Source organism: Tympanuchus pallidicinctus, unplaced genomic scaffold, assembly GCF_026119805.1.
Source record: "Tympanuchus pallidicinctus isolate F22 unplaced genomic scaffold, pur_lepc_1.0 scaffold1, whole genome shotgun sequence".
NCBI lineage: Eukaryota > Metazoa > Chordata > Aves > Galliformes > Phasianidae > Tympanuchus > Tympanuchus pallidicinctus.
The window spans coordinates 51,557,517-51,584,002 of NW_026294618.1; the positions used below are offsets into that span (position 1 = coordinate 51,557,517).

The window sequence follows — 26,486 nt, forward strand, 5'->3', positions numbered from 1 at the left end:
AGAAGAGGGAAGCCAACACTACCATATTTCTGCCCACCCTGCCAGCAAATCAACCTGCGGCACAGCCAGAAAGAAGTGCACTTCTCACTGATGCGAATGTAATACAACTCAAAAACAGAGGCATACTTGTGAACACTGCAATTGTTTCTTAGCTCATTTTGTGAAGGTTTTACTATAATCATCTAACCACAATGAAGACAACATGTGAGAGAAGTAGGGTTTTGTGTGAGAGTACATGAGCATGTGTACCTATTAAAATCACAAGAAGAAAAAAGAGCAAAGGAAAAATTACCTGCTTCCTTTCCTGCCTTAAAGGCCACAAAGTTAGAGACTTTCGTCTTTATTTTCAAATGAATAAATTTAAGTTCATCAGTAAATTCTGAAGATAAACTGATCCTAACAAATCTGCTAATAACCAAACCTACCAAAGCTACAGGATGTGTGCATAACACATGCTTAAAGGGCAGCCTCACTTATTGCCACACACATGCTGGACATAAAGCATTTTGCTGCTGTAGCTTATCTGCTGGAAGATACAATACACTCATCTCTTCTGTTGTTGGCAAAGCAAACTAGAAATGTTCCAGCAGGCAGTTTGTACACCTGCTAGTGAACGTGGTGCAATCTGTTTCTTCTGACTCCTGCAAAAGCCAGTAGAACGTCACCAGAAACCAACACAACTGCTGCATTACAAAACTTTTTAGTTCTGTCTTATAGTTCAAAAACACCATTAGAATGCCACCATAAAATCCTTAACATTTGATTTCTCTTCCAATGCAAAATTACACTGGGAAGGCTGGCATTAAAGGATTTTTTTTTTAAAGGCTTATCTCAAAAATCATTCAGATTGAACAAATATACTTTCCTTCCTTGTAAATGATTTTGCTCTTTAAAAAGCAGAAAAATTCTACTGCCTCCAAGGTGACAACCTTATATCTCGTATTTGAAGAGCTTAAAAACCTGCAGCATTGAAATTTTAGTCCCTAAACATACCATTGTGTATATAGCACAATAAAAAAATAGTATTTTGCACCATTCAACAAAAGAGAATAGACAAAAAACGTTGTCTTTTCACAGATAACACCTATAGAAAAACGCACAGCCCAAGAGATAAATTCATTGCTTGGCACAGCAAGCTAAGTCTACGTTTTGCTCTAATTGTTATCCAAGCAAAAGCTCAATCAGTCAACACAAAAATCCGATGTTAGAAAACTTCTATAGCTAACTTACATGGGTACAGAACAGCCACATAACATCATCCCCAGTAAAGGCAAGAACAGCTAACCTTCAGCAGGGCAGGGAAATGACACAGCCAAAACTCTGCAGCAGGGTGCCCACTCCACCCATGCTCTCCTGGGGGCAAATCAATGCTCCCCTGAACTGCCTTGAAGATGCCAGCCAACGTTGTTGCAGCCCCACATGGAGGCAGAGCCATGGGCTGGGTTTCCACTCTGCTATTTGGTTGAGATGCAGGTTGGGCAGGGGGCTATTCAGGCACAGGTACCTGCAAAAACAGCAGCTGTCTACCCAAAACATTTTCAGCTACAGAACCCTATCCCGGGGGAAAAAAAAGTACATGAAGTACATGAAAAGGTCTAGTAGACCGTATGCAAAAGACATCAGCAGACCTTGAAGACACAGTTCAAAAACTAGAAGAGGGAAGATTTTGATTAGGTTAGAAGGTAATTCATTACTGAGAGGGTGGTGAGGCAGTGGCACAGGCTATCCGGAGAAGCTGTGGATGTCTCATCCCTGGAGGTGCTCAAGGCCAGGTTGGATGGGCCTCGAGCAGCCTGAGCTGGTGGGGGGCAGCCCTGCCCATGGTGCCAAGTTGGTGTTGGGTGGGCTTTGAGCTCCCTTCCAACCCAATGTTGTAATTCTGTAATTCTATGACATTATGACACACAATGTCATGCAGAAAACTAGATAGGCTTACAGGACTGCACAGGGCTTCTTCTCAGCAGCCACAGTGCTTTGTGGAAGTAATCCATTCCGACCAGTTTTGTACCAATTCTTTAAACCTTCTGGGAGATGTACATAAAGACATTTAAAAAATAGTGAAGGAGCTGCATGACTGACAGAGAGAGATCTTTCGAAGAGTGAAATAATGCCAGCAAAGGCTGCAGAGCAGTAGCTCCTGGCTTGGAGCCCAGAGCGCTCTCCACCTGACAGCACCATTGTCTGACATCCCACAGGGCACTGATTAGTCTGCAAGCTTCCCATCACTACCCCATAGCCAGAAAATTGTTCTCTGGTGTTTCAGAATAGCCAGAACAGGGCTACTATTTACCTCACTGGCAGGAAGAGGCAAGGACAATGGGGAAAGAAGTGGCAAGGAGCGATCTTTAAATTCTTTGCAGTACCTTTTGGACAAAGTGGAAAAATCACAGAATCACAAAATTGTAGGGGTTTGAAGAGACATCCAGAGGTCACTAAGTCCAACAGGCCCTGCAAAGCAGGCCAATACAGCAAGCTGCATAGGTAGGTGTACAGACAGGTCTTGAATATCTCCAGAGAAGGAGAATCCACAACATCCCCGGGCAGCCTGTTCCAGTGCTCCATCACCCTCATCGTGAAGTTCAGAATCAACAGTACTGTTTAACACAGAACTTGAATAATTGACTGGAGTGTGATTCCAGTTCAAAGAAACTGAGACACTTTACTCTCCCATATTGGAATGATGAATATTTTTTCCTTCTCAAGAACCACCTCAGTTAGTTTGTCAATGTCACCTCAAAGTCTAAACTAAAGAACAGAACTATGTAGCAGGTGAGAGAATTTGAAAGATATGAGGCATTTACTTTCCTATGAGAAGGTCATACCACCAGTCAACAAAGGATTTCTATCAGACACTTCTGTGGATGAAGAAAACCTTTGGACTTCGCTCCAAGCCTCAGGCTTGTTCACCACTTAGCATTAAAAAAAAAAAAAAAGAAAACATTAACAAATATATTAAAAAAAAAAAAAAGAACAAAAAACCCTGTAACACATCGTGCACACCATGCTACAAACTCAAAACAACTTTCCTCTAGAGCATTTCATCATGCTCTAAATAATAGAAGTCAAAAAAAGGACGAAAAAATAAGTGGCTGCATAATTCTCAGCACTTTTTTTCAACACTAGCTTTTTTAGGGAAAAAAATAATAATGTAATGAAGTGTACAATGTCCAGCAAAAGTACCTAACAACACTACATCTTTCTAGTGCAGCAACGAGTTCAGACTTTTAAATCAAAGTCCCTGACTGTTAAAGGCAAAGAAAGTGGGTTGGTTCCAGCTTTTGAATACCAGAGATTTTAGTGAAGTTCTCATACTGATTCAACACTGCCCTATTATCCTTTTTCTTTCCTTTTCACTTACTTATAGTCTGAAAACCCCTTGCACTGTGCAATTAATTACTCTGAATCTTTTCAGAATCTGCATAATGAATTTCAGAGTATTACCAGTTCCTGCTTTCTTCTAACTATCTACTTCAAGTGTCTATCATTGATTTTTGCCATAATCTCATTCAATTCACTTTGCCTGAAAATAAAAACATCTTTTATGAGCAGAGTGAGAGAGTGTACCATTACTGGCTGCCTGGTACTGTGATATTCACAATTTTTCTTAGACTCTTCTCTTAGGATCTTGCAAAAACTGTGAAAAGGATGACAAAACTTCAGCTGCTTATGTAAGGGGTACTTATGCCTTCCAAGTATAGACAAAAACCCTAAAAAAGAAAAATCTTGACAAAAAGAACCATCCAGAGCTTTATTTATACACCACAATTTAAGTCAATTTTGTAACTCTGACAAGTTGAATCAGGCACTCCAAGGTAGCTGATTAGCAATACTGTTTTAAACTTCACTGGCTGACAGACCTTGCTATATGACAGGAGGGGAACGCCACCAGCTTTTCATAATCTTGGTAATCAAGGATAATAAAAAATTTGCATGCCACCTTGCTGATGAGTAGAATGTTTCCAAAAAAAGCAATGAGGTTAGTCACAAACATTTCGTGAGAAATTCAGCACTGGCTGAAAAATATTGTATATTTATCGCAAAGAAAGTCTTCATGAATTTACAGACAGCTAGTTTTCTACCCGAGACTTAAATGCAATTAAAGGAAATTTATAGCATGAACTCATACAGCACATTAACCTCCAAATTCTTTCATTGCTTGTGGAAATGCCAAGCATCTGCTAAATTTTCATCACCTTACTCTGAAGATAGCTTCTATCTTGTAGAGAATGATAAAAAAAAAAAAAAGTCAAAATACATCAACTTCCTAGAAATAGGGTTATTCATTGGAAAAAAAATTCTGCTTCTTATATGTACATACAGTTCACTGTAATAATACATTGCTAAAAGTACATTTCCACACTAGTTTAGATCATACTTAGTAAAGTATGTAATACTTAGTATACTTAGCATACTTAGTAAAGCTAAATACCGAGCATGGTAGAACAAAAAGCTGCTTACAGAATGTAACATAAGAAAGCAAAACAGTGGAAAAGTAAATTTCCAAAAATTTAAACAAAAAATAAAAAGGGAAGGAGCAAACTTAAAGAATTATGTTATTTTGTTAAGAGCTAGATTATTGCAGAATTTGCTTTTTAGATGTAGAAAAACATTGGAGACAAAATTCTGTGACTTTATTCTTTATTCAGTAGAAGACTAAGGGTAGGGCAACTTCAGGTACTGTTCAGGCTCCCCTGTACTGTAGCTTGTTAAAATCAAGGGGGCCTTTCCTTCTCCTTGCTGCTGAAAAGGCAGCTTCTGCAATGTGCCCTCCGCTTGCAATGGAGAAGTACACTGCAGTCACCAGCTTAGATTAGGCTGACAAATTTTATTTGATAAACAATAATATCAACTTTTTTCATTTATAAGATTTGATACTAATTTATTCTTTCTTGTTTTAACATGCCCCCAGAAATTATGTCCCAAATTGTCTAACAAAATTAAATCCATCAAGTTAGATATTATATAAGTTTTCAAATGACAATTTAGAAGTATTTCAGTTTTGTAGGTCTTGAGTTCTATTCCTAAAAGAAAAAATTAGGGACACATACATATTATATATCTTAAACATTCACTTTCTTTCCCATCAACATCTTCCTATTGCTCAGCCAGTGCTATGCTCACAAGTAATCTCCAGATTGAAGAAAAATACTACATTCACAGCTAGCCATTTACGGCAGAACGCACACAACTGAAAATACGCCACAGAAGGGTTGAAGCCAGCACTGTCATTTGTAAGAAAAGTGAATCCATGAAATCTCCAGTAATCATGGTGGGACTGAAGTCCTAGAGGCCGACATCTTAGTCATGATGGGACTTGTTGAGGCAACATTCATTTCGTACACTATAATTTCCCAGCTTGATGACTGGAATGAAATTGACTGAATTGGAGAATTCCTTTGAGAGCTATAAGTGCATTGTGATTTACACAACTGAATTATTAAAGTCTTGCCAGTAATCACTTTGCTGGAACTTAATTTTTCTTGGTTCTCACCAAATTGATAAATATCTCACAAGAAATGGGATAGAGATATGATGGATATGCTTACACCCTTTTCATGTTTATCCTAGCAATTAAAAATATATATTTGTATTGACAAGCCTTTGAGAAGCAGAAAGAATGTTCATTACCAAAATGCATTTTTCAGAGTAACTTTTCAACAAACTGTATTTAAAACAAACAAACAAACAAAAAAACAACAAAAACAACAAAAAAGTCTTTTGTTTAATTGCTATCTACCATCAGCAAAGAGAACATTCAGCAGTTTACAAAGTGTTTCTGACACAAAAGCAACATTATTCATGTTTAATTATATTTCCAAAGGGGCTCAATTTTTCATCATCAGCGATAATGATGAAGTGGTAAAAGTGTTTCATCAAAGAAAAAAAATCAGAAAGATGGAAATAGACAAAAAATATTTCACTGTGTATTAATAAACTAGGAATGAAATAGCTAACGGACAGTCATTCTAAATTCTGAGGAGCCACTAAGTTTTCCCAAAGGCATTTCACAAAGTGAAAAATGATGAACCTACACAGGGGAAGCATTTCAGTGACTTTCATGGAGTCACAGAATGGCTTAGGTTGGAAGGGACCCCAGGAATAATCAGGATCCAACTCTCCCGCAAACCTCCATACTTAACACTAGATGTGAGGGCAATATGGTTGCAACTTTCACCATCTACCAAACACAACCTGTTGCCGGTTTTAAGAAAAAAAAAACATTAAAGAAAAATTAACTGGCTTTTTTCTATAATTATAGATTTAGTCTACTTTTTCTAGCACATTTTAGTAAACAATCTTTAAATCTCTGCTAAAAAAAATAAAAATCTAGTCATTCCCTCAAACTGAAGTTGTAATTCATGCTTTCCTTCTGAGAATTCTTAAGAGATTGGAAAAACTTTTCATAGTATGCACAGAACAATATTAGGTAAATTTATGAAGTACCTTTCTTCTCACATTGATACCTTGGCTTTCTCTTCTTCTGGTAGCTCAGAAAGGGCCAGCTTACTGTCTTAAGAGGAGCCCCTCTCTTACATCACCGAAGCTCAGATATTTCCCTTACGGTTTTCCATACCTGTATTTTTATCTAAATTTACCTAAATCAGTCCAGTCATATTCTTTTAACCAAAGAATATAAAATTTACATTCAATCTGCCTAGGAATATAGAAACAAACTAAATGCACACCCATTTAGACAGAACTTGCCTCATCTCCTTAAGTTTACATCTGACATCTACAACAGCTCCAGCTCCACCTGACACAGACTTCCAACTGTCTACAGTCTGCTGTCTGAATCACTTCCTCTTTCTTTTCATTATGGTTAACTGAGGAGACTGAAAAGGCCCTTAAGTCTAGTAATTCTAGGAGTAGAAAGGATTTCTCTTCTTGCCAGTCCTGATTTTGCAGTCGTTAATCGTACTCCCCTGAAATCGTACTCCCCTGAACTGCGCCTTTTTCCAGACGAAAGAAACTTAGCTTTCTAAGCATTTCTCTCCTGCATGCCTACAACACTGCTCCACTGGCATTGAGCTCTTGCACATGCTGGGATTTCCATAAAGCTTACACTGTTTCACAACCCAACATTCAAGACTTGCAGCAGGTTTTAACATGATCTTTGTAACTATTTAACAGCGTTTCTTAAAAAGCTCAAATACTATTCCTATATTTAATTCTTACATAGTTAACAAAATCACACTATTTGTAAGTTTTATTAACTCAACATATCTTTGATACTATTTTAAGTCACTTTCTGTATTCCAATTTAAATGAAATCCTTTGAAAATACCAATCCTCTGGTATCAGTCTGTTCTTCTCAATAACTGCTTCTTCGAATTTTCCTGATTCTGCTTATCACTTCAAGGTTAACAACTGTACAGAATCTAAATTTATCTTAGAAGTAGGAAGTGGGAGTTAAGGGGGTTGGATGTCTTCTCAACCTGGCCTGTAACTTGGTTCTACACAGTTCACAAAGGCTTTACATACTATTGCACTTTCTACTAGCATTTCAGTTGTTTCTAGTAGTAGTATCAACTAAAGCAAATAACATCTACTCCCCACCTTCCTAATCTTTTCCCCACATGTGAGATTGTTAGTGTACATCTCTGCATGTATTTAGAGAATAAACTGATTTCATATTCAAAATGACAGGAAATATTCTTATTTCATAAGAAACCTTATCTAACATATGACTTGAATGTGTGTGCCATTAGTTAATTATCAACCAATCTGCCACTGTCCCATTATTATTCTATCATTGTTTCAAGACCTTTTAAGATCTTGAAGCAATCTTCAGAGAAAACAACATTTAAAGATCCTCGAGCTACTGAAACATTTATAAACCATTACATCATCAAAACTAAAGAACACATCCATTGTCCAAATTAGGATTTACTGAAAATGATTAGCCTCTCTAGAGTTCTCCTTTTAAGTGCTTCTGTATCATTACTATTCCTTAACTGATAAAAGAACATCTCCATTTCAGTATTTTTAGTTTGCTACTTACATTTCTAAGTGTAATCATCACCCTTATCAAACAGGTACCTCAGCTAGTCTATTTTTAACCCATAGAGCACCATTACTGCATAATGAAGATTTAAAGATTCAAAAAGAAACCACATAATTAGCAAGACAGATTTGTGGTTCCAAGTCAAGTTTCCTTATCAGTTTCTGATCCCAGGTTACTGAAAAACAGAAATTGGTAATACAAGACAAACCAAGAAGTCCACGGTTCACACTGCAAAATGGACCTCAGCAGTGATTGAGCAAGGACATGATGCAGTAGTAGCAACAGCAACTTACTTAGAGGAAGATAAATAAGACAGAACGTGAGAGAGCAGTGTTCAAACACACAAAACAAAACACAACTCCCTCCTTTATGTAAAACAAAAAAAAAAAATCAAGAAGGTTTACACAGGTGATAATGATGTTATCACAGTGATAATGACAGCCCTCAATAGTTGTGCAGTCCTTACTTAGGAGAAGGAACAGAAGCATCAGACAAAACAACATCAAGACAGGACTAAACATCTTAAACTAACGAGCTACAGTAGTAATGTATAACAATTTCACAAACAACTATAAAATTTAAACAACAAAAGTCCTCAAATACCCTTCCTTTGAAGTAAGCTTTAAAGAGGTCAAAGGTGGAATATTTCCAAAAAGAGTGACCAAAAAATTCCAGAATTAACAAGCACTAAATCAAATTATGTCTTCAGCCCCAAAGGATTTCCTAACCAAAACCTTTTCCAAGACAGTTCATTTCCATGATAAACAGAATCAAAAGATGCAGATGCCTTGCTAGCAGGAGAGAGAAGACAAAGCGCATCATTACAGGACTGCAGAAATTTCCTGACCGTGTGTCACGGTTTGGTCTGGTTTCCACAACGAAGGAGTGCCCCACATTGGGCTGCACATTCCAAACAGAAAATGGAAAAATGAAGTCATCTAGGAGTTGTAGTTTGTTCTTTTTTTCTGACACCAGGAAACCAGAACTCATGAAATATATTGACAATCCATCGAACTGCAGCATTAACTCTCAGCTCCCAATGCACTACACAATATTTTGACGAGGAATATCAATGAAATCCCATGAAACTATGGCACTGCAAAATATAGTAGAAGAATTGTAAGCCCCATGCTGGGAGAAACCCACAGGAATGGCCCTAATATGTAATAACCATCAGAATTTCATGTAATATAAACTGTAGTCACTAAAAGCTTAAGTCAATGCAAAGACTAACAGAAGTATGCAAATGGACTCTGTTGGTTCTTAGCTCCAACCACAAATTAGGTCAAGGCTGAAAGCCTACTCTGGGAAGGTGTGACCATGAGTTTGTCCTGCTCATGTACTGAGCTACATACTTCAACTGCTTTCTGCTGTTAGAGATAGGCTACAAAGCTAAACAACAATTTAATTTGATCCAGTAAAGCTACTGTACTATCCTTAATTAAGAAAAAAAAAAAAAATCACTTAACAGCTTAGGTACAACACTGTCTGAGTATTATCACACAGCTAGCCTGTTAGCATGCAGCCCACCATGTGAGACCTTCTCATTACACAATTTGTGCTGCTCAGCTGTATGCTATTACCTTTAACCTCTCCCCTGATTTCAAAGTGCATGTGATCGTGATGCAGCTGACCTGGTGACCAACATACAAGCACCCCAAGATCTGTAGCAGTGACCTTGCTGGGCAAAGCAGGGATTTTCCAGTCTCCTTTCTAGCAAAGGGCCTCTTCTGTTTCATTTTTAAAAAAAACTGTGCATTTCCCTTCAATGCAAGCAAAACTCATGGTTCAACAGGTAGATCAAAGTGATAAAATAGATAAAATCATGGGCTAGAGCTCTACAACAAAGAAGCCCTATGAGACATGAAAAAAGACTTCCATGCTGATGAATAATTCAACTCAAAGCTAAACACTAAACAAAAAACAAAAACCCACACATATCCATGAAGAGCAATGTGACTATGGCCTCAAAGGACTACTTAAACTCAAAAATATCAGCCCATTTGTGTGAATGAGCAGGCATGCATCAGTGTGAACATTTCCCCTCCTGTTCATAAAATAAGTGAAATAATTGTGCTTTGCAACTCACTGCATTAACAATTTTCCAGTTCTCCCCCAGATTTATTTTTAATTTAAAAATCACCAGGTCATACATGATTTCAATATTTTGCTGGTTGACTGAGCAAGGAAAGAATGAATTTTAGCGGAGTCTAACATGAGATAATGTGAAAGCTGTAACGTAAGTGAAAAATGGCCATGCTGCTAAGATAAAGCTCCAACCACCAATCTCATTGTCAAGCCTGGCCATCTGTCAACAGAAACCTGATTTACTGCATATAGTGCTGCTATACTTGATTACTAGTGTACTGATATAAAAGGCTCCTCATTTTTTTTAAGCACACCAAAAGCTACTTTCTAGCAACGTAAAAGGGTTAATAAAACAGCTCCTCAGAAGCCAGGCTTTATGAAACCAGGTTTCAGATCTTGAAATCAAATTCCACATCATTTCAATGTCATGGATAAATCAAATTGTTTTATGAATAAAACTAAGAAAACCAAGGAAACAAAAGGAAAAAAAGCTAATAAATAAACATCAGTTTCACCTTCTAAGTAAGGTTACTAGCAATCGCACTGATGTTTGTTTCTCATGGAGATGATTTTCATGATAGGCATGCAATAGCAATGCATATTAAACAAGGCCTTTTAAGAAACATTCCCATAGTACCTCTCGTCAAGAAGACCATCAATACAGAGGCCATTTTTCTCCATTTGATATCTAGTCCAGATACCTAACCTGTTTGCAAGAGCACTGGTGACCCAGAGCATCCTCAGACAATGACCTGTAAGCACTTCACACCAGGCAGTGTAAGAGTTCACAATGTAACAGCACAGAGGAGCATGCCTAATACCTCTCCTTCCCCTTCCCTGTGCCAGGACAAAAATGCCTCTGTACAAGATTCATACCTCCCATCAAATACCTACTGAGTGAAACAGCTGCAGGTACTTGCTGAGGTTACTCAAACAAATCAAATAACAGCATCTAGTAATAACAAGGCAATTTTTTTCTTAAAACAAGAAATCTATGCTGCAGGTGGTTTTGTCCCAAGCAAGAGAAAAAAAACATGTCCTGAGCAGCTGCTCATTAAGTGAGCACCATTCTGCCTGAACAGCAAATGAAACAAATGTCACGTGGAAAAAACACATTTACAGTCATGTAATTAGACACAGTAACACAGGCATATCCAAAAGAGGAAGGAAGACAGGTACAAATTACAGTTGCACAGGCAATTTATTTCTGGGAGTTTATCATTTTTGATGCCTCTGAACTTGGACCTCATTTCATTTAATGAGGCTTGTTTCCTGTTAATTTTTTTCTCATTATACAGAAACAGATAACATTGACTAATCAATTCCTATTTAAAAAAAAAAATTATATAACCAAATATTTATTTATTTGAAATCAAACAGAAAATTAAGGGCACTGAGAAAATAAAAGAACAGATCAAAATTAATGCAAAGCACATAGGATCTAGCTGTAAATATTATATAGAGGTGAGAATTTGTTTCAAGCCTACCTGATACTCGTTGGGCCAGAAGGTGCTGACAGCCAGCTCTGCTCGAAGCCAGTCTTTGCCTGTGGAGCCAGTGACGTTCCAGATGGGATTAGCCAGTGGCCCTTTGTTCACCCTAACCAGGATGTTCAGAGTTCCTGGGTTTGCTCCACTCTTGCTATACAGAAGGTAACTGAAATCAATACAGTGAGTATCATTTTCTTTCATTGTTGGAAGCTGAAGACGAGTCTTTTCTCCAGGGTCATGGTCCGATGAAATCACTATCATATATGACCCTAAAGAACGTGGGAATGGGAAAGGGGAAAAAAGAAGAAAAAAAAAAGTAGTAAGTAAAGATAAATGACAAGAAGCTAATTATTCACAGTAAAAAATAAATAAATAAATAAAAAATAAAAAAATAATGAAATGCATGCATTTTCATATCACAAAAACTCAGAATTGACACATGAAATCTGGCTAGCTATAAAATGCTAGAAATTCCACTAAAGTAGCATCTACAAAAATATAACATATCTCTAAAGACCTCTGTTGATGCTTCCAACCAGAAACATTTCTCTCCCCTGCTTTAGGATCAGATAATTGGAAGTAGGATCACAGGACTCAAAAATAACGAAAAGAACAAAGGATCATCATTATTTTGAAGTCAATGGGGCCAAAACTCTCTCAATTTGCTCAACTGATTTCCTGAAAATGAAAAATATGGAAAAATAGGGCCCACATTCCTTAGTGCTGCTTTACCAAATCTTCCTCCACCCAGAAAGAGGCTTGAATTTTAGATATTCTGGCAACAGAACTAGATCACTTAGGACAGCAAGCCACATTTGTTGCTCATTTGCCAAATGGGTTTGAAATGAACACGAAGTCTTCTATTGCTGGAAGGGAGCCCATCCTATAAATTTCTTTTACAAGTACACAGAAGACAGAACAAGTTGAGCCTGTCTAGCTACAGAGGCAGAAAGCAGAAAACAGATGTTTAACAAGGTGATGCAGGACATAAATAGTGAAATAATTTGTCCACGTGTTCTGCAAAATGAACAGCAAAGACATGGCTGCCAGTCTGTTTTACTGTATCCCAGCCTTACAGCATCCTTATTCCTTCAAGAGCTATGACTCTATGTCAGTGCACCACCTAGCAAATTAATCCAACACAACAAGGCTTCTGATATACTGCATGTTTCAAGTGTGCAAAACTTTGCAGCAAGGTGGAAAACTCCAGCTCAGTATAGAACCTGAATCCCTACCACAGTCTTACTCAATGGTTGCAGAACATTTATATTGACAGATTTTGCTTCTGCTTCACTTAAGAGAACCATTCTTTCTGAGCATTTAGATAAAACCCAAACTTACAGTCTCAAAATTAGACTAAATTTAAAAAAAATTACAATTATGAGCAGTTGTCCAAAGTGATTAGTACTGAGTATGTACATGAATATTATTGATTGAAAACCTTCTCTTAAGCATACATTTCTGTAAACAATTATAATTATACACATGAAGTTTTGTCTTTTTAATTTATCCAACCAGGAAATACTGTGTTTGAAGATGTTCTAAACAAATGTATTAACCATTCTGAAAACTGTTGGCATGCAGTTGATCAGAAGATGATGAAAACTTATGCATGCTGATTAAATCATCAATGTGAGATAGTAACTTACTGGCCTATGAATCAATTTTTTGCTAAACAGTTCATAACAAAAGAGGCACCAATTCAGTAGAAATAAGCTCTTATTACAGCATGGTTCAGGAATTTTTAAAATATTCCTCTTCAAAATAATAAACAACATAATAAGCATCTTGTTAGTATATAGAATTACACGTAGAACCTTTGGTTGGATTTATTTTTAAAAGAGAATTGGCAGTCTATTAGTTACTTGCTATCTTGTTATCATTAATAGCCACTTTTACAGGCACAAAGAATTGCATTACACTACGTAGGTTTTAGAGAACCCCGATGATTATGATTTAGAATCAATCAAAAATTTTACACAAGCTCTTCCAAGGAGTGTTTCTACACTATGATCACCAGTGGGCAGTTATGCCTCCTGACTCTAGAACAAACTTATTTAGAGAAAGCCTGTTTGTAACCTCTGTCTTAACGCATACTGTCTTATAAGCACCAGATTACTCGTGAATGACACAAGACAGGATATTACTTTGCAAATCTGGGAGCAAATACTATGCATTTGGCAGGGGAAGGTTATGTCAGCAATTGTGGGATGTTCTTCCTACATGAGTTAGAAAAGCAAAATGGGTAAGAAAAAAAATTACAAAAACCACTTTCCACGATATTAAGCACAGATTCTCTTCATTGCCTCTTAGCCTTTGCTACATCCATCTTGCAAATGTATTGAAGTAGACAAAAAACAAATTATTTTTCTCCTAAAAATTATTTTCTTTATTACTACAGCTAAAAGAAGAGAGCAGATATGCTCTCCAACTTTTTTTTCCTTAAGGGAATCTGAGGAAGGAAATGAAGGAACAGAATATAAGAAATGAAGTTCGCAAAATTTTTGAAATATTTTTTTCAATTTGTCTCAAGATAAAGATAGAACTACTAGGTTGAAATGAAGATCAAAATCAAATAAATTAGAAATATTTCAAGACCTTTTTTCTATACTAATCTACAATAGTCTTTAGAAGCACCAACATTTTTCAGCATATACACACGTTTTATAGTACTCTACTTATTCAACCTCATTTTTTTTATCATTTAAAAATAATTAGAAGTAATTTTTTTTTGTGCATATCCATCTATATGTTTTAGTCCCATAGCATTTCATGAAATGCTCCAGACAGCATTCATAAACCATTTGTCACAAAGCCAAAGCATCTGCTCAGCATCTTGCAAACTACTTCCCTTTCCTCCCCCTTTTCAGCTTCTTACTAGGCTATCTCCATGAACGTACACAGCTTTACTCTTTCCTCTGTCATCTACTTAGTCCAAGAAAATTAGAAGCTAATGCCAAGGTCAACTAAAACTCAAATTTTTGTTTCTGAGAAACTCAGAAAATATTTTCTTGCACCTTTGATAAGAAAGGCATTCTTTATTTAAAAAATAAAATAAAAAAAAAGGTATGTTTTAAAAGAAGATTGAAAAATTTCCTTTTTTATGCATGCTTGCAATACCTTAAGTCAAAATGTTATTAAAAGTTAAGTGTGGTAGTAATATATAAGTAAAAAAAATACTGCTCTGCAATGAATTATAAAATACATAAGGCTATTTAAATGTGACTAGAAACTGAAGAAAGAACTTTGTTACAAACAAAAGATTTAGAACCGTAAATGCAGCAAAAACTGAGATAGCACAGTATTAATAAAGTTTGAAAACCTCAAAAATATGGACTAAAGAAACACAAAGCAATGCCCATTGGAAGAATGATCACAATGTAAATGTATCCCTATAATCAATCACAGAATCGACACCAGTCTTCTGTCACTTACCAAAATAAATGGTGTGCTTGAAAAACATTACTAGAAATGAAGTGAAAGAGTTAAATAGCATCAGTACAACAGTATTTCCCTTCATATTTTAAATAACACCTATCCAATAAAGCATAAGATTTCTGATAAATACCATGTAGCGGCAAGTATTAAAAATAAATAAAACACCTTCAATGCCAAGGGAGAGACTTCATAAGGCTACATACTGACAAGATGAGGGGAAATGGCTTTAAAATGGGGGAAGGTAGATCTAGATTAGATGTTAGGAAGAAATCTTTACTACGAGGGTGGGGAAATGCTGGAATAGGTTGCCCTAAGAGGTTGTAGATGCTCCCACTCTGCAGGCATTCAATGCCAGGCCAGTGGGGCTCTGAGCAACCTGGTCCAATGGGAGATGTCCCTGTCTATTGCAGGGGGTTGAAATTAGGTGATCTTAAAGGTCCCTTCCAACCTAAATCACTCTATGATTCTATGACAACATCCACTCATGTATGCATTCAGATAGCAGAGTACAGAAACCCTAGACAGGGAGCAAAATATCTAATCTAGTCTCATGCACAGTAAATGTGGTGCCTAGCTGACCATGCAAATGGGCAGATAATACACACTGATATACAAACAATTAAATGTAGCTCCATATAAAATGCTATAAGTAATATGTATAATTCCATATAAAATAATAATAATAATAAGAGAAACAAGTCTAAAATGCTGTATTATTATCAAGTAAAAAACTTTTAATTAAACAGGTGCATTAATAAAGGGACAAAACAGCCAAGAGACCACTTAGCTAACCAACATCTTGTATTATTGTTAGTGGTAATATTGGCAGGGTACAAAAGCAAGTGGTAGGAAGTAAACCTCAGCAAGTCACTTCAAGTAACAGGGAACAATTACCCATATATTTAATGCTAAAAGAAGGAATCAGGACAGGAGATCACAAGTCATACAGTAATATATTACTGGACTTGGCAGAAGTGCAAAGTATAAGCAAGAGAAATTTTAAGAAACCCTAAGATTAACTAAACCCTCAATTAACATTTTCAGTCAAGAGTATAGAGTAATTATTAGATTCAAATACTCAGAGAGAGGTCCCATGCTGGAGCAGAGAAACAGGGCACAGATCCAGTGATGTGGACAGACTACAACCTCTATTCCCCACCTTCTAGTTTTTGCCTCATCATCCAATTCATTTTTAAGTGGTAATAAATTAAATTTTTCCTCAAGTCAAGTCTGTTTCACTCACGGGAGTAATTTCTAAGTGAGGTCCCTGTCTTTACCTCAAGTCATAAGATTTTATCATTTCCTTATCCTTTGTATATTCTGATAAGAAAGGGCGCAGAAAGCATCCAGATAGGCAGTTAGATACAGCACACAATAGCTATTTTATTAAATCCCAGTGAAGCCTCTGTGATTTTTACCATTACACCAGTCTAAGAGATCACACGTAGGTAGAAGTAAAACACTATATAAACCTATTTTCATTGTACATAACAAAGAAAAGGAATACAAAAAAGTACCCTACTAGAAACAGAGCACAAGTTTTTACAGGAAAGAAGTCATTGCAATTGAGTTGCACTCCTAACAACCAAAACAGCAACAAAAAAAATATTTATTTATTTTTTAAATAAGGTGGAAGAGCAAGCTTTTCTTGGTACAAGACAGAAAAAGATAACATCATCTTTGGTAATTCTGTAAGAAATCAGAGGTGAAAAGTATCCAAAATCATCATTTACTTCTGGACAAAGGCACTTTTCTTAACTGCTCCATTCACTGACCATTTCTCATCACGTCTACGTGAAAAGGCAGGAGGACTGTTACAAAATGCATCATAACTCATAAGCAACATTCTTCTTGAGCTGGACATTTATGTTGCTTCATCTTCCTTTCACTAATTCCCAAAAGTCAATGCAAGTTTGCAATCTTTAAAATGCATAAACAACGTTCTCTTTCTCCCACCATACCATGTGCTATTTTTCCTTCTTATACATCATTTATATTTCTCCTAAACTCCGCTCTTCATTTTTGCTTTTCCTATGAAGTCTCTCTAATTTATTTGCCAGTTAATAACTCCTAATATTATCCATGATATAACAAAAAGGCCAATACAATTCCCACCTATGCTGAACAGAAACATCAACAGAGCATGAAACAGCTGAATAACACTGCTCCCCGAAGTTGCTGTGACCTAATATCAAGAATTCATCTTTAAGATCTACATTCCAGGAGGTTTTTGATGTTTACACACAGACTCTCTGAAAGGCACCCACACAGATATGTAACCAGGGACATGGGACTTTTTGTTAGCTATACCATTCACTAAGAATTTTAGCTTTCTTTGTGTTTTGTTTGCTTTGATAATGATTGAACTTGGTTATCTACCTCAGCAGCAAGGACAGATCAATTCAGAATAAATTCATTTCATAACTAATAGTTTGAGAAATAGTTTAGTTTTACCACCCTCTAATGAAAGCAAAGCTTTCTTAGCATCTAGTAGTTAATTTGCAAATAAAGAAATCATACATAAATGGAATCCTTAAGTAAAATACATTTGCTACAATTTAACAATGGGGCAGATTAGTTTCCCAATAAAATTATTTTCTCTCACATCCTTGCTCCCTGAAAAATGGGCTTCTACTTGAAGCGTGAAACTTGTAATTTTCAGCAGTCTGGTCTTTGACTCCTATAAATCCTCTTCCCTTTAAGTATTAACCATTCTTCCATAGCGGTAACTTCTGTCTTCTATTGCTCTCCTTCAATTTTTGTAACATTACTGCATCACCTTGTTGTGGTTTAACCTGGCTGGCAGCTCAGCCCCACATGACTCTTCACATCCACCACCAGCAGGATGGAGGAAGAGAATCAGATATAAGGTAAATCTTGCAAGTTGAGATATAGACAGTTTAATAGGATAGAAAAGGGAAAATAGTAATAATATTAACAAAAATATATAAAATAATTGATGCACAACCCAATTTCTTACCACCTGCTGACTAATTCCCAGACAATTCCTGAGTTGCAACAGCCCCCTCACTGGTCAACTCCCCCATATTCATAGTTCTGCATGATGCCGTACAAAATGGGACATCCCTTTGGTCAGCCTAGGTCAACTCTTCTGGTTCTATTCCCCCTATCACCTCCTTGCTTAGTACAAGGAGCTGAAATGTCATTGACTCAGCGCAAGCACTGCTAAACAACTAAATCATCAATGCGTTATCATTGTTACACTCATGTAAATCCACAATATAGCAGCACACCAGCTACTAGGAAAAAAAAAAATGCCAGAACCAAGACGAACCTCCAAGTGAACATAACAATTAGGAAATCCAGAATTTCATATGCAGACAGATTTACAGAAACAGAAGTGCATTCAACTTCACAGTTTGTTAGTGTCAACTTCACAGAGGAGGGGAAGCACATACTCAGCATTAAGGTGTAATATGAAAACAAATAGATTTATGTAAGATTAGATATGAAATCTTCCACAAAGTCAAAAGAAGGGTCTGTCTTTACTTCATATTATCATCAGTGACATGAGGTGAAAAGTTAATGCAATTAAGTGCATTATTCTAAAGCTCAGGACCAATGTAACCTTTCTCTTCCATTTTTAATAGTGACCACTTAACTTTATAACTCCCATTTAAGTATCAGGCAGTCTTTATGAGCAATACTAGCCAATGAGATGATAAGGAAATAGATTTTCAAGTCAGAATAGACTGCAAACAGAAAAAGTTCAGAATGTTCTATATAAATTCACTTAAAATGTACATTTCCCATGCATTACTGTTTACGCATTTTATTCCTCAAAGCATAATCTATGTAACTATTTAAAAAGACTACTGTAATTTGCAAGAAAAAATATAAACCCTCAAAAGCTATAAACTTTTTCTCTTTGAAGGAATAAAATTTCTTTTAAAAGATTAAAGTAAAAAAATAAACTGAATGTTCTCCAGGTAAATCCCATCTGCTGGGTTTTTTTAAAAAAGCATCAGTTATAGTATCTTCTCCTTTCACCTTCTACTACCCAATATTTAGTGAATACCTGACACTCCAAGACAGAGGAAATTAAAGAATCAAGATTAAATTCTTGAATTTTCATGCCCTTCCCCACACGATCAATTTCATGCTCCCGTGCACCAAGGAGTGTATGTAAAAATGAATGTAAAAGCAGTATAATCTCACTTCAAGCACACTACTACATGCACGTGCAAAACACTGTCTTTACATCCTTTGATGTAAATTTGGATTTGTTTATTAAGCAGCTGATATCATTATAAAGTTTACACAAAAATAATATTATTGAAATAAAACAAGAGGTCTTTAAAATGCCTTTAATTTTTATGGTTCAGGTGTATCTGAAACCATATATAAAACCAGTATCTACACACTTCACTTGCTTGCAAGTATTACCCCCTACATAAGTCACAGTTATTGAAGGCTTAAGATTGTCAAAAATGAAAGGGAAAAAGTCAGGATTGCCAATTTCAGCTTTACTGCATAGCTCACTGCCAAGATGCCACAGCTTACATACAAGTCAAGGCAAAACTGAATTTACTGTAAAGACTTAAAGAAAAAAGAACAGAAAAACAAAGGGAAAAAAAAAAACACAAAGGAATACAGATTGACAGAGAATCACAGAGAATCCAACACTTATTTTTTTCTTTTACTTTCCAAAGATAGGGAGAATTTTTAAAATAACCAAGCTGAAAGAGGTCACTGAACTACACAGTGTATAGGCATGTGTTCACTTATTTAAAAAGAAAATTTAGTGGACACTAATAGCTCACCAATTTTGCACAGACACTGCAATTTCACTTAACATTAACAGGTATCTTTCCCTCCATTCAGTACATGATCCCGCAAAAAGCACAGCTCTACAGCAAGCTCATTTAACTTGGATTCTCCTAATTTCTTCACCCACAGGGGGGAAGCACCCAGCAGATAGCTAGACATGGTCACACAGGGTGAGACAGACAAGGTAAATCAAAGCAGCACCATGCTAATCACAGGGTTAGTATCGTGGATGTCACAATACTTGAAGGTTATTAACATCTAATAACTTGTGGCATGATGATATTATCATTCATTACTTGCCCACTTCATAAAAAGAAGAACATTTTCACTTATCAAAAAAAATAAATAAATAAAATAAAACCAAAACAATTACTTCTAAGGTATAACAGTATTTACCAGAATCTCTTTTGAGAGTTTTTGAACAAGTTTTGACTGACAGTCATTCCTCAGGCTATAAGTAGTTCAAGGGTTTTGTTCCCCTTAACAACACTTATATGTGAATATACATTAAAAATAAACAGTTTTGAAATGTTTAAATTCCTAGTTTTCTCATATGAGAACCAGCGGCCTTTGGATTTGCTTGTACTCATGCAGAGAACGAAAACATAATATCAGTTTTTGAAGTATGATACCTTAAGTCTTTTCACCTTGCTTTCCCTTGTGATGGATCGTTAGCAAATACACACGCTTTCAGTACTCCAAAATCTGAGATAAAAAATGTCAGCAACTGAAATTTGATGAAAGCTTGCAGTGTCTGCACAAAAGAACATTTACGTTAAGACATGCTCCTCCGAACAGCTTCTTCCAACAAAGCATTCAGAAAAATAAATTTGATACAGTGCATCAAGCAAACTTACAAAAGCACAGTGTTACTGAGCAGTAACTTGTATTCAGGTAACTGAAAGGCACAAGAAATATTTTAATATTTATTTGGGAGCTAAGCAAGGTGATCTGCTATAAATTTGTAACATCAGCAAACATGAATGGATAAAAGCTAATATGAAAGTAACAACATCTCTGCAAGGGACGGTGACCATACGATGCTGTCAGCCAGGAGCTGAGTGCAAGAAGCAATATATTGGCCCCAGCTATTGGTGTGCAAAAAAATACATTTTCTAAGTGCGAACATTAAGAAACTCCCAATCCAATTCAGTGCAAAGTACTCTGATTGGGACATCAAATAAATGGGTATCATGCATGCCTTATTAGCCTACAGCCAAGAAGAAAGATACGCAATAACAAGAAAGATGTAATGTGAAGATGCAATGAAGACAACAAACAATTGCTATGACCTCCTAGTATGAAACACATGCATGCAAAGAAGTTGAAATCCATTTCACTTTGCCATTACAATCAATTGCTCTGTTTTTAACTGGCTGGATATGATCAATAATAATGCACAGTTTTGTTCTGTGTGTTTCTGTCATGGAATTTCTAGGATGAAAGACAGGTGTTGGCTATGTTTCATCTACCTTCAGGACCTCATGCTACGATGGCAAGTTATAATCACCATTACTAAACATAAGCTATACACCTAAACAGATCCTCAGGCTCAAGGATAATTCAGATTCTCATGAACATTAAAGAGTCACAGTTTTCCTAACTGAGAAAATTATAAACAGAGTTCAAGTTAACCAGTTCCTGTTTGGTATTCCTTATTTGAAAAGAAAATTAAAAGAAACATAAAAGAATTAAGTATCCCAGAATAGACTGTGATATTGAAATCAAGAGTGCTGAGCATTTGCATAGGTCCTTGGTGTACCATGCATTTGCTGCAGCATGTACTTTCATGCAGAATACATCAAGTTAGCTAAGGCAAACCAAAAATCTCCCTGCTACCAGAACAACACACAAGTATACTCCCTCTCAATCCATCCTTACCAGATCCTTGCATGAGCCCGATCCAGCAGGAGACAACTCAGATCTCCTGTCCTGAGGAAAGGTTATGACAAAGATTGATTTGTTTCTTTACAGGCGAGTGAAACAAACCTATTCCTGGGATGGCCCAACAAGCACCAGAGCCAATTCAAGATATGAGAGGAGGCTGAAGCTGCTATACTTATGTAAGTAAGATTAATTTTTTCCTCACAGACAAAAACCTTCATTTAGCTAAAAATCTTTAAACTAGTCTGAAAGCCTTTCTGGAAAGAGAGCTCAACAAGTAGATTCAGAAATATCTTGTCTTCATCGCAGATTCAAAAAAAAAAAAAAAAAAATTGCAAATTTTGTATGTATTTTTCCCTTGTAATGATAAATGGTATTTAGATTTTATCTGAATGAGAAAATATAATTTTTGAAGCAGTATTCACATTCAGATTGCCTTTCACATTCATCATCCTTCCAGAAGAAACAGCATTTAATGAAAAGATACTCATTCCTACAAGCTTAAGGCATGGAAACTGAAAATAGAAATTAAACTGGTCCTTCCCTGAATGATAAGCATATGACAATAACAATCTGCTGAGGGTACAACTCCCAAGAATCACCCAAAATCTCAAAGAGTTAAATAAAAGCTCAAAAGCCTTAATCATTACCATATGGAACAGAAGATTTCAAATGTTATAACAGACCTTTCAGAGGAGAAAATGAAATGCTCTGTATTTCTTGAAAGTAGTGAAAGAACTTACTTAAAACATAGAAAGCTTATAGAATAGCTTCATATGACCTTTTTTTTTTAAAAAAAAAAAAAAAAAACTAAAAGAATAATGATTCCTTTATTTTAGATCACTTCCTGGCACCAAATCGTAACTTTTCCTCCTACAAAAAAAATTTTCCTCAGGAAATTTCCTTCATGCAACAACTAACTGGAGAATCATCCTTTTCTTTTAGGTTTGGCTTTTTCTTTTTTTTTTCCTTTAAAAGTTGTCTTGGTTTTTGCTTAGATTAGTTTTCTTCATTACATTTATATGGTGCTGTGATTTTTATATGTAATAAGAGTGGTGTTGGTAATATACTGATGGTTTAGTTGCTTCTGAGCAGTGCTTACAGAGAGCTTCTCACTCACTGCTTGAGTGAGATGCTTAGAGTGATAGCATCTGTCTTTCCCATTGATTTTCAGGCCTGATAAGCCCTGCTTTCCTGGAGGTAGCTGAAAACGTGTCAGCCAAAGAGCAGCATTTGCTCCACCAATTAAACCATCTATATCTCAGCCCATCTTTCTGGTTCTCCTTTCGAACTCACCAAGAGGAGTCAGTGAACGGCTGGGTTGTTCCTTATTTCCAAAGAAGTGCATGCAGCCATATATATTTGTTAAAATAAAACCTTAAGTTATTTAACAAGCACGGAACGTTAATACTGAATGCCCAGTGAAAAGTCTGAATTCTAACAAAGATGGAAAGGGTACCTGAGCAGATGCTTGAGCTGGAGATTGGACTAAATGACCTCCAGACATCCATTTCAACCTCAGCCATTCTGTGATTTTGAGAAAAAGCTAGAAAAGGAAGTCTACAAAAAGCTACACCTTCAATTTCTTTTGCTTTTCCAGTTACTGACTGCCATGTTGATCTTTCATTGCAAACAGTCCTATAATGCATCTGCATTATAACCATAATAAATTGCTCTATGCCACCAAAAAAGAGCACTGAAAATTCACAGACCAAAATTCACAGACCATACATATTAAGAAAAAACGCATTGAGGAATGATATCCAAGTATATGAGAATACATAACCCATCACATTAATTTAAACAAACAAACAAAAGATTTGAAAAACTAAACATCCACTGTGTATCAGAATGAACTCATACAGGCAGAAAAAATGATAAAAATAGACAAAAATCCAAAACATGGTTGAAGCATCTGTTTCATGAGAAACATCTCATGAGAAAATACTCATGAGAGGCCTATAAAATACATTAAAAAGTTAAAAAAAAAATCAGAATTCCTACTGCTCCTAGATTACTGTAGCTCACTATTTTTACAGTCTGACAACTCTCCTTATGCTTCACCTCTCACTAACAGCTCTCCTTTCTATAGACAAAACTACCCTATTCTCCCAATTACTTTAACTGACTAGCATTAATACACGATATGTACAGTAAGAGCAGTACTCTGTACTTAGTTAAATGTTTGTTGCAACTCCATCTGACATTACAGAGGCTAGCATGCCTGAGAGATCATCATATTTTCCATTCGAATCAGTTGCTTTAAAATAAATACAAAAAATAAATAAATAAACTTCCCCTATAATCCCTTGCTTCTCAAATAATATTAGTAGCTCAATTGGTTTTACACTCTAGTACACACCATCTTTCTTCTAGAGGGAAATACTTTTGAGATGGATGGAAACAACCCTATCTATTATAAAAATCACTCAAGCTAAAACACCAGCATTTCTTGAAACTGTTTTCAAAGAAATAATTGGGCTCTGTGTTCAACAATGAGAAGAATAGCAAGGAGAAAAAGGGCATAAAAACTAATAGATAAAACTTACAAGTTCACAGCTATTAATGGTTTTTTTGCCTTTTTTTTTTTTTTTTTTTTTTTTTTTGTTGTTGTTGTTGTTGTTTGGGGATTTTATTTTCTTCCCAGAAAAAATTCAGTTTATGGAGATCAATGTTTTCCCTCTTGACACTTGGCTTTCCAATTAAAATTTGAAACAGTTTTTTCTTTCCAAGGAGCTATTTTATATATGCTAATGATATTTAAATCCCCCTTTATTTTGAATATTGAAGTTCACACGTCAACAAAATATACTAAGCATACTCATTTGAGCTGTTAAAGCACTGTTCCACCCGCACAAGGCTACCAGATAACACTTGGCACTAACTAATGTATCACTAACCTGAAGTTTGAAAAAGAACAGGAAAGGAAAAAAAGAACAAAAAGAAAGAAATCTACTTACATGAGAACCTAGTCTCAGTTTCAGGCAATTTGTGATCTCTAGACATCCAAATGTAATTTCAGGCAAATTTATTTTGCGATCGTTTCCCATTCTGGTTTCTCCAATGACAGAATATCAGAGTACCAATTCATCCAATGAGCTATTTTTGTTTCTTTCTTACAATGTAATTAAGCTTTTAAATCAAGTTTTACAGTTGTACTTCTTAGAGAATGTGCAATTTTTAGTGGATTAAGAGGGCATACCAATGAAGAGAGTACAATCTTTGTCTCGCAAACTTTTCCTTCACAATCAGAATTGCCGAAAACGTAAGATAACTCCAAAGTTAATAACTATAAATTCTAACACTGCTTTAATATTTTCTGGATGTCTAAATAAAATACAACTCAGAAAATGAAGATAAAGCATATTGCCTTTTAATATTTATCTTAAAAAAAAAAAAAAGCAATTTCCATGAAGCAAATATCAAATTAATTTATAACACAAGCACAACCATTTATCAAGAAAAGTAATTTCTAAACAAAAAAAGAAATATGATGTACTTTCTTCCTCTATACCTATCAGTCCTCATAAGACTGATCAAGAGTTAACAGAAGTCTTTCCAATATGTAATGAAATACACAGTGAATGGAGAAAAAGTAATTTAGGCTCTTTCCAACAAAAATTGATAAAACAAATAGGCCACAAAGTCTGTGTACTGTTAGCTGACAGGTGTTTTTCTTGCATAGTAAAGACACTTTTCCTGTTTGTTTTTTTTTAATAAACATAGACACATTTCAGTAAAAAAAAAAAAAAAAAAAAAAAAAAAAAAAGAATAGTAGATAGCAGAACACTTAATGCTCACATAAGAGACAGCTACTAGCACTCAATTCCAGAATTTAATTAACATTGTAGCTAATCTCCAACCTGAATGTTATTTAAAATTATTACTTCACATGTCAACAGTTGACAAATAAGGTTACTGTCTTCTCTTCTGCAGTAACATTTTATTTTTTGAAATAAATATTTCCTTTTTCTCTCCAGTGGAAAAAGTAATTCTAATTCCTTCAGTCTTTCCATAAGGAATATGCTTTCTAACCCTGTCATTTCTGCACCTTTCCTATGAGATTTCCTAGCCTGGGAATTCTTGCACACTCCTAACTGAATGCAAGTATCTAGTCTTCCAACCACAGCAATAAGGATTATTTTATATATTTACATATACAATAGCCTATAGAAAGTAATCACAAAGGCTGCCTTTTTCCAAAACAGCATCAAAACACTGACTCACATTTAACAGTAATCCACAATCACAAAAAACCATCTGTGCATTTCTACTACCTCCTCTTGTATTCATACTGCTGATTATTCCACTCAGCCTTAGTGGGGGCGCGACTGAGGTTTGCAGAATCATTTGCATTGTTTTTCACTTTTTCTTGATGAGTACCACAACCTGCCATGAACACTTTGTACACCAGACCACCCTTCAATAAGCTTGCAGGTTCAGTAACCTGGATATATTCAGCAAGCACAAAGAGTACTTGTTATTCCATCATCCACTGCACAAATAAAAACATTATGAACGGTCAGACACTAGAGTTTTCCAAGCAGATTTTCACCTAGTGTAAAGAAGTTTAGCTTCATCAAGACACTTCTACCCTAAGCTTGAATAAGTTCCACAGGTTAAGACGTGGTATATAATGCTTCAACTCTCTTCTCCTTATATATTCTAAAAAGTTAGTACAAATATTACAGAATTTCCAGCTTTCTCCATGCTCTCTATCACATCCCCCTTTGCTCACCACTGCATATAACATACATCATTGGGTGCTTAAAGAGAGAACAATCACCTCC

General features: G+C 35.8%; 1 protein-coding gene across 8 annotated transcripts in view; it reads right to left on the reverse strand.

Annotated features, from left to right (window-relative positions):
* Positions 1-26,486, reverse strand: part of PTPRK (protein tyrosine phosphatase receptor type K) — a 393,137-nt gene that overhangs the window by 246,260 nt on the left and 120,391 nt on the right. For all 8 annotated transcript variants that reach the window (XM_052698882.1, XM_052698920.1, XM_052698873.1 and 5 more), the window contains exon 3: positions 11,581-11,852. In XM_052698882.1, coding sequence (XP_052554842.1) covers positions 11,581-11,852 — 272 coding nt within the window. The remainder of the gene's footprint in view (positions 1-11,580; positions 11,853-26,486) is intronic.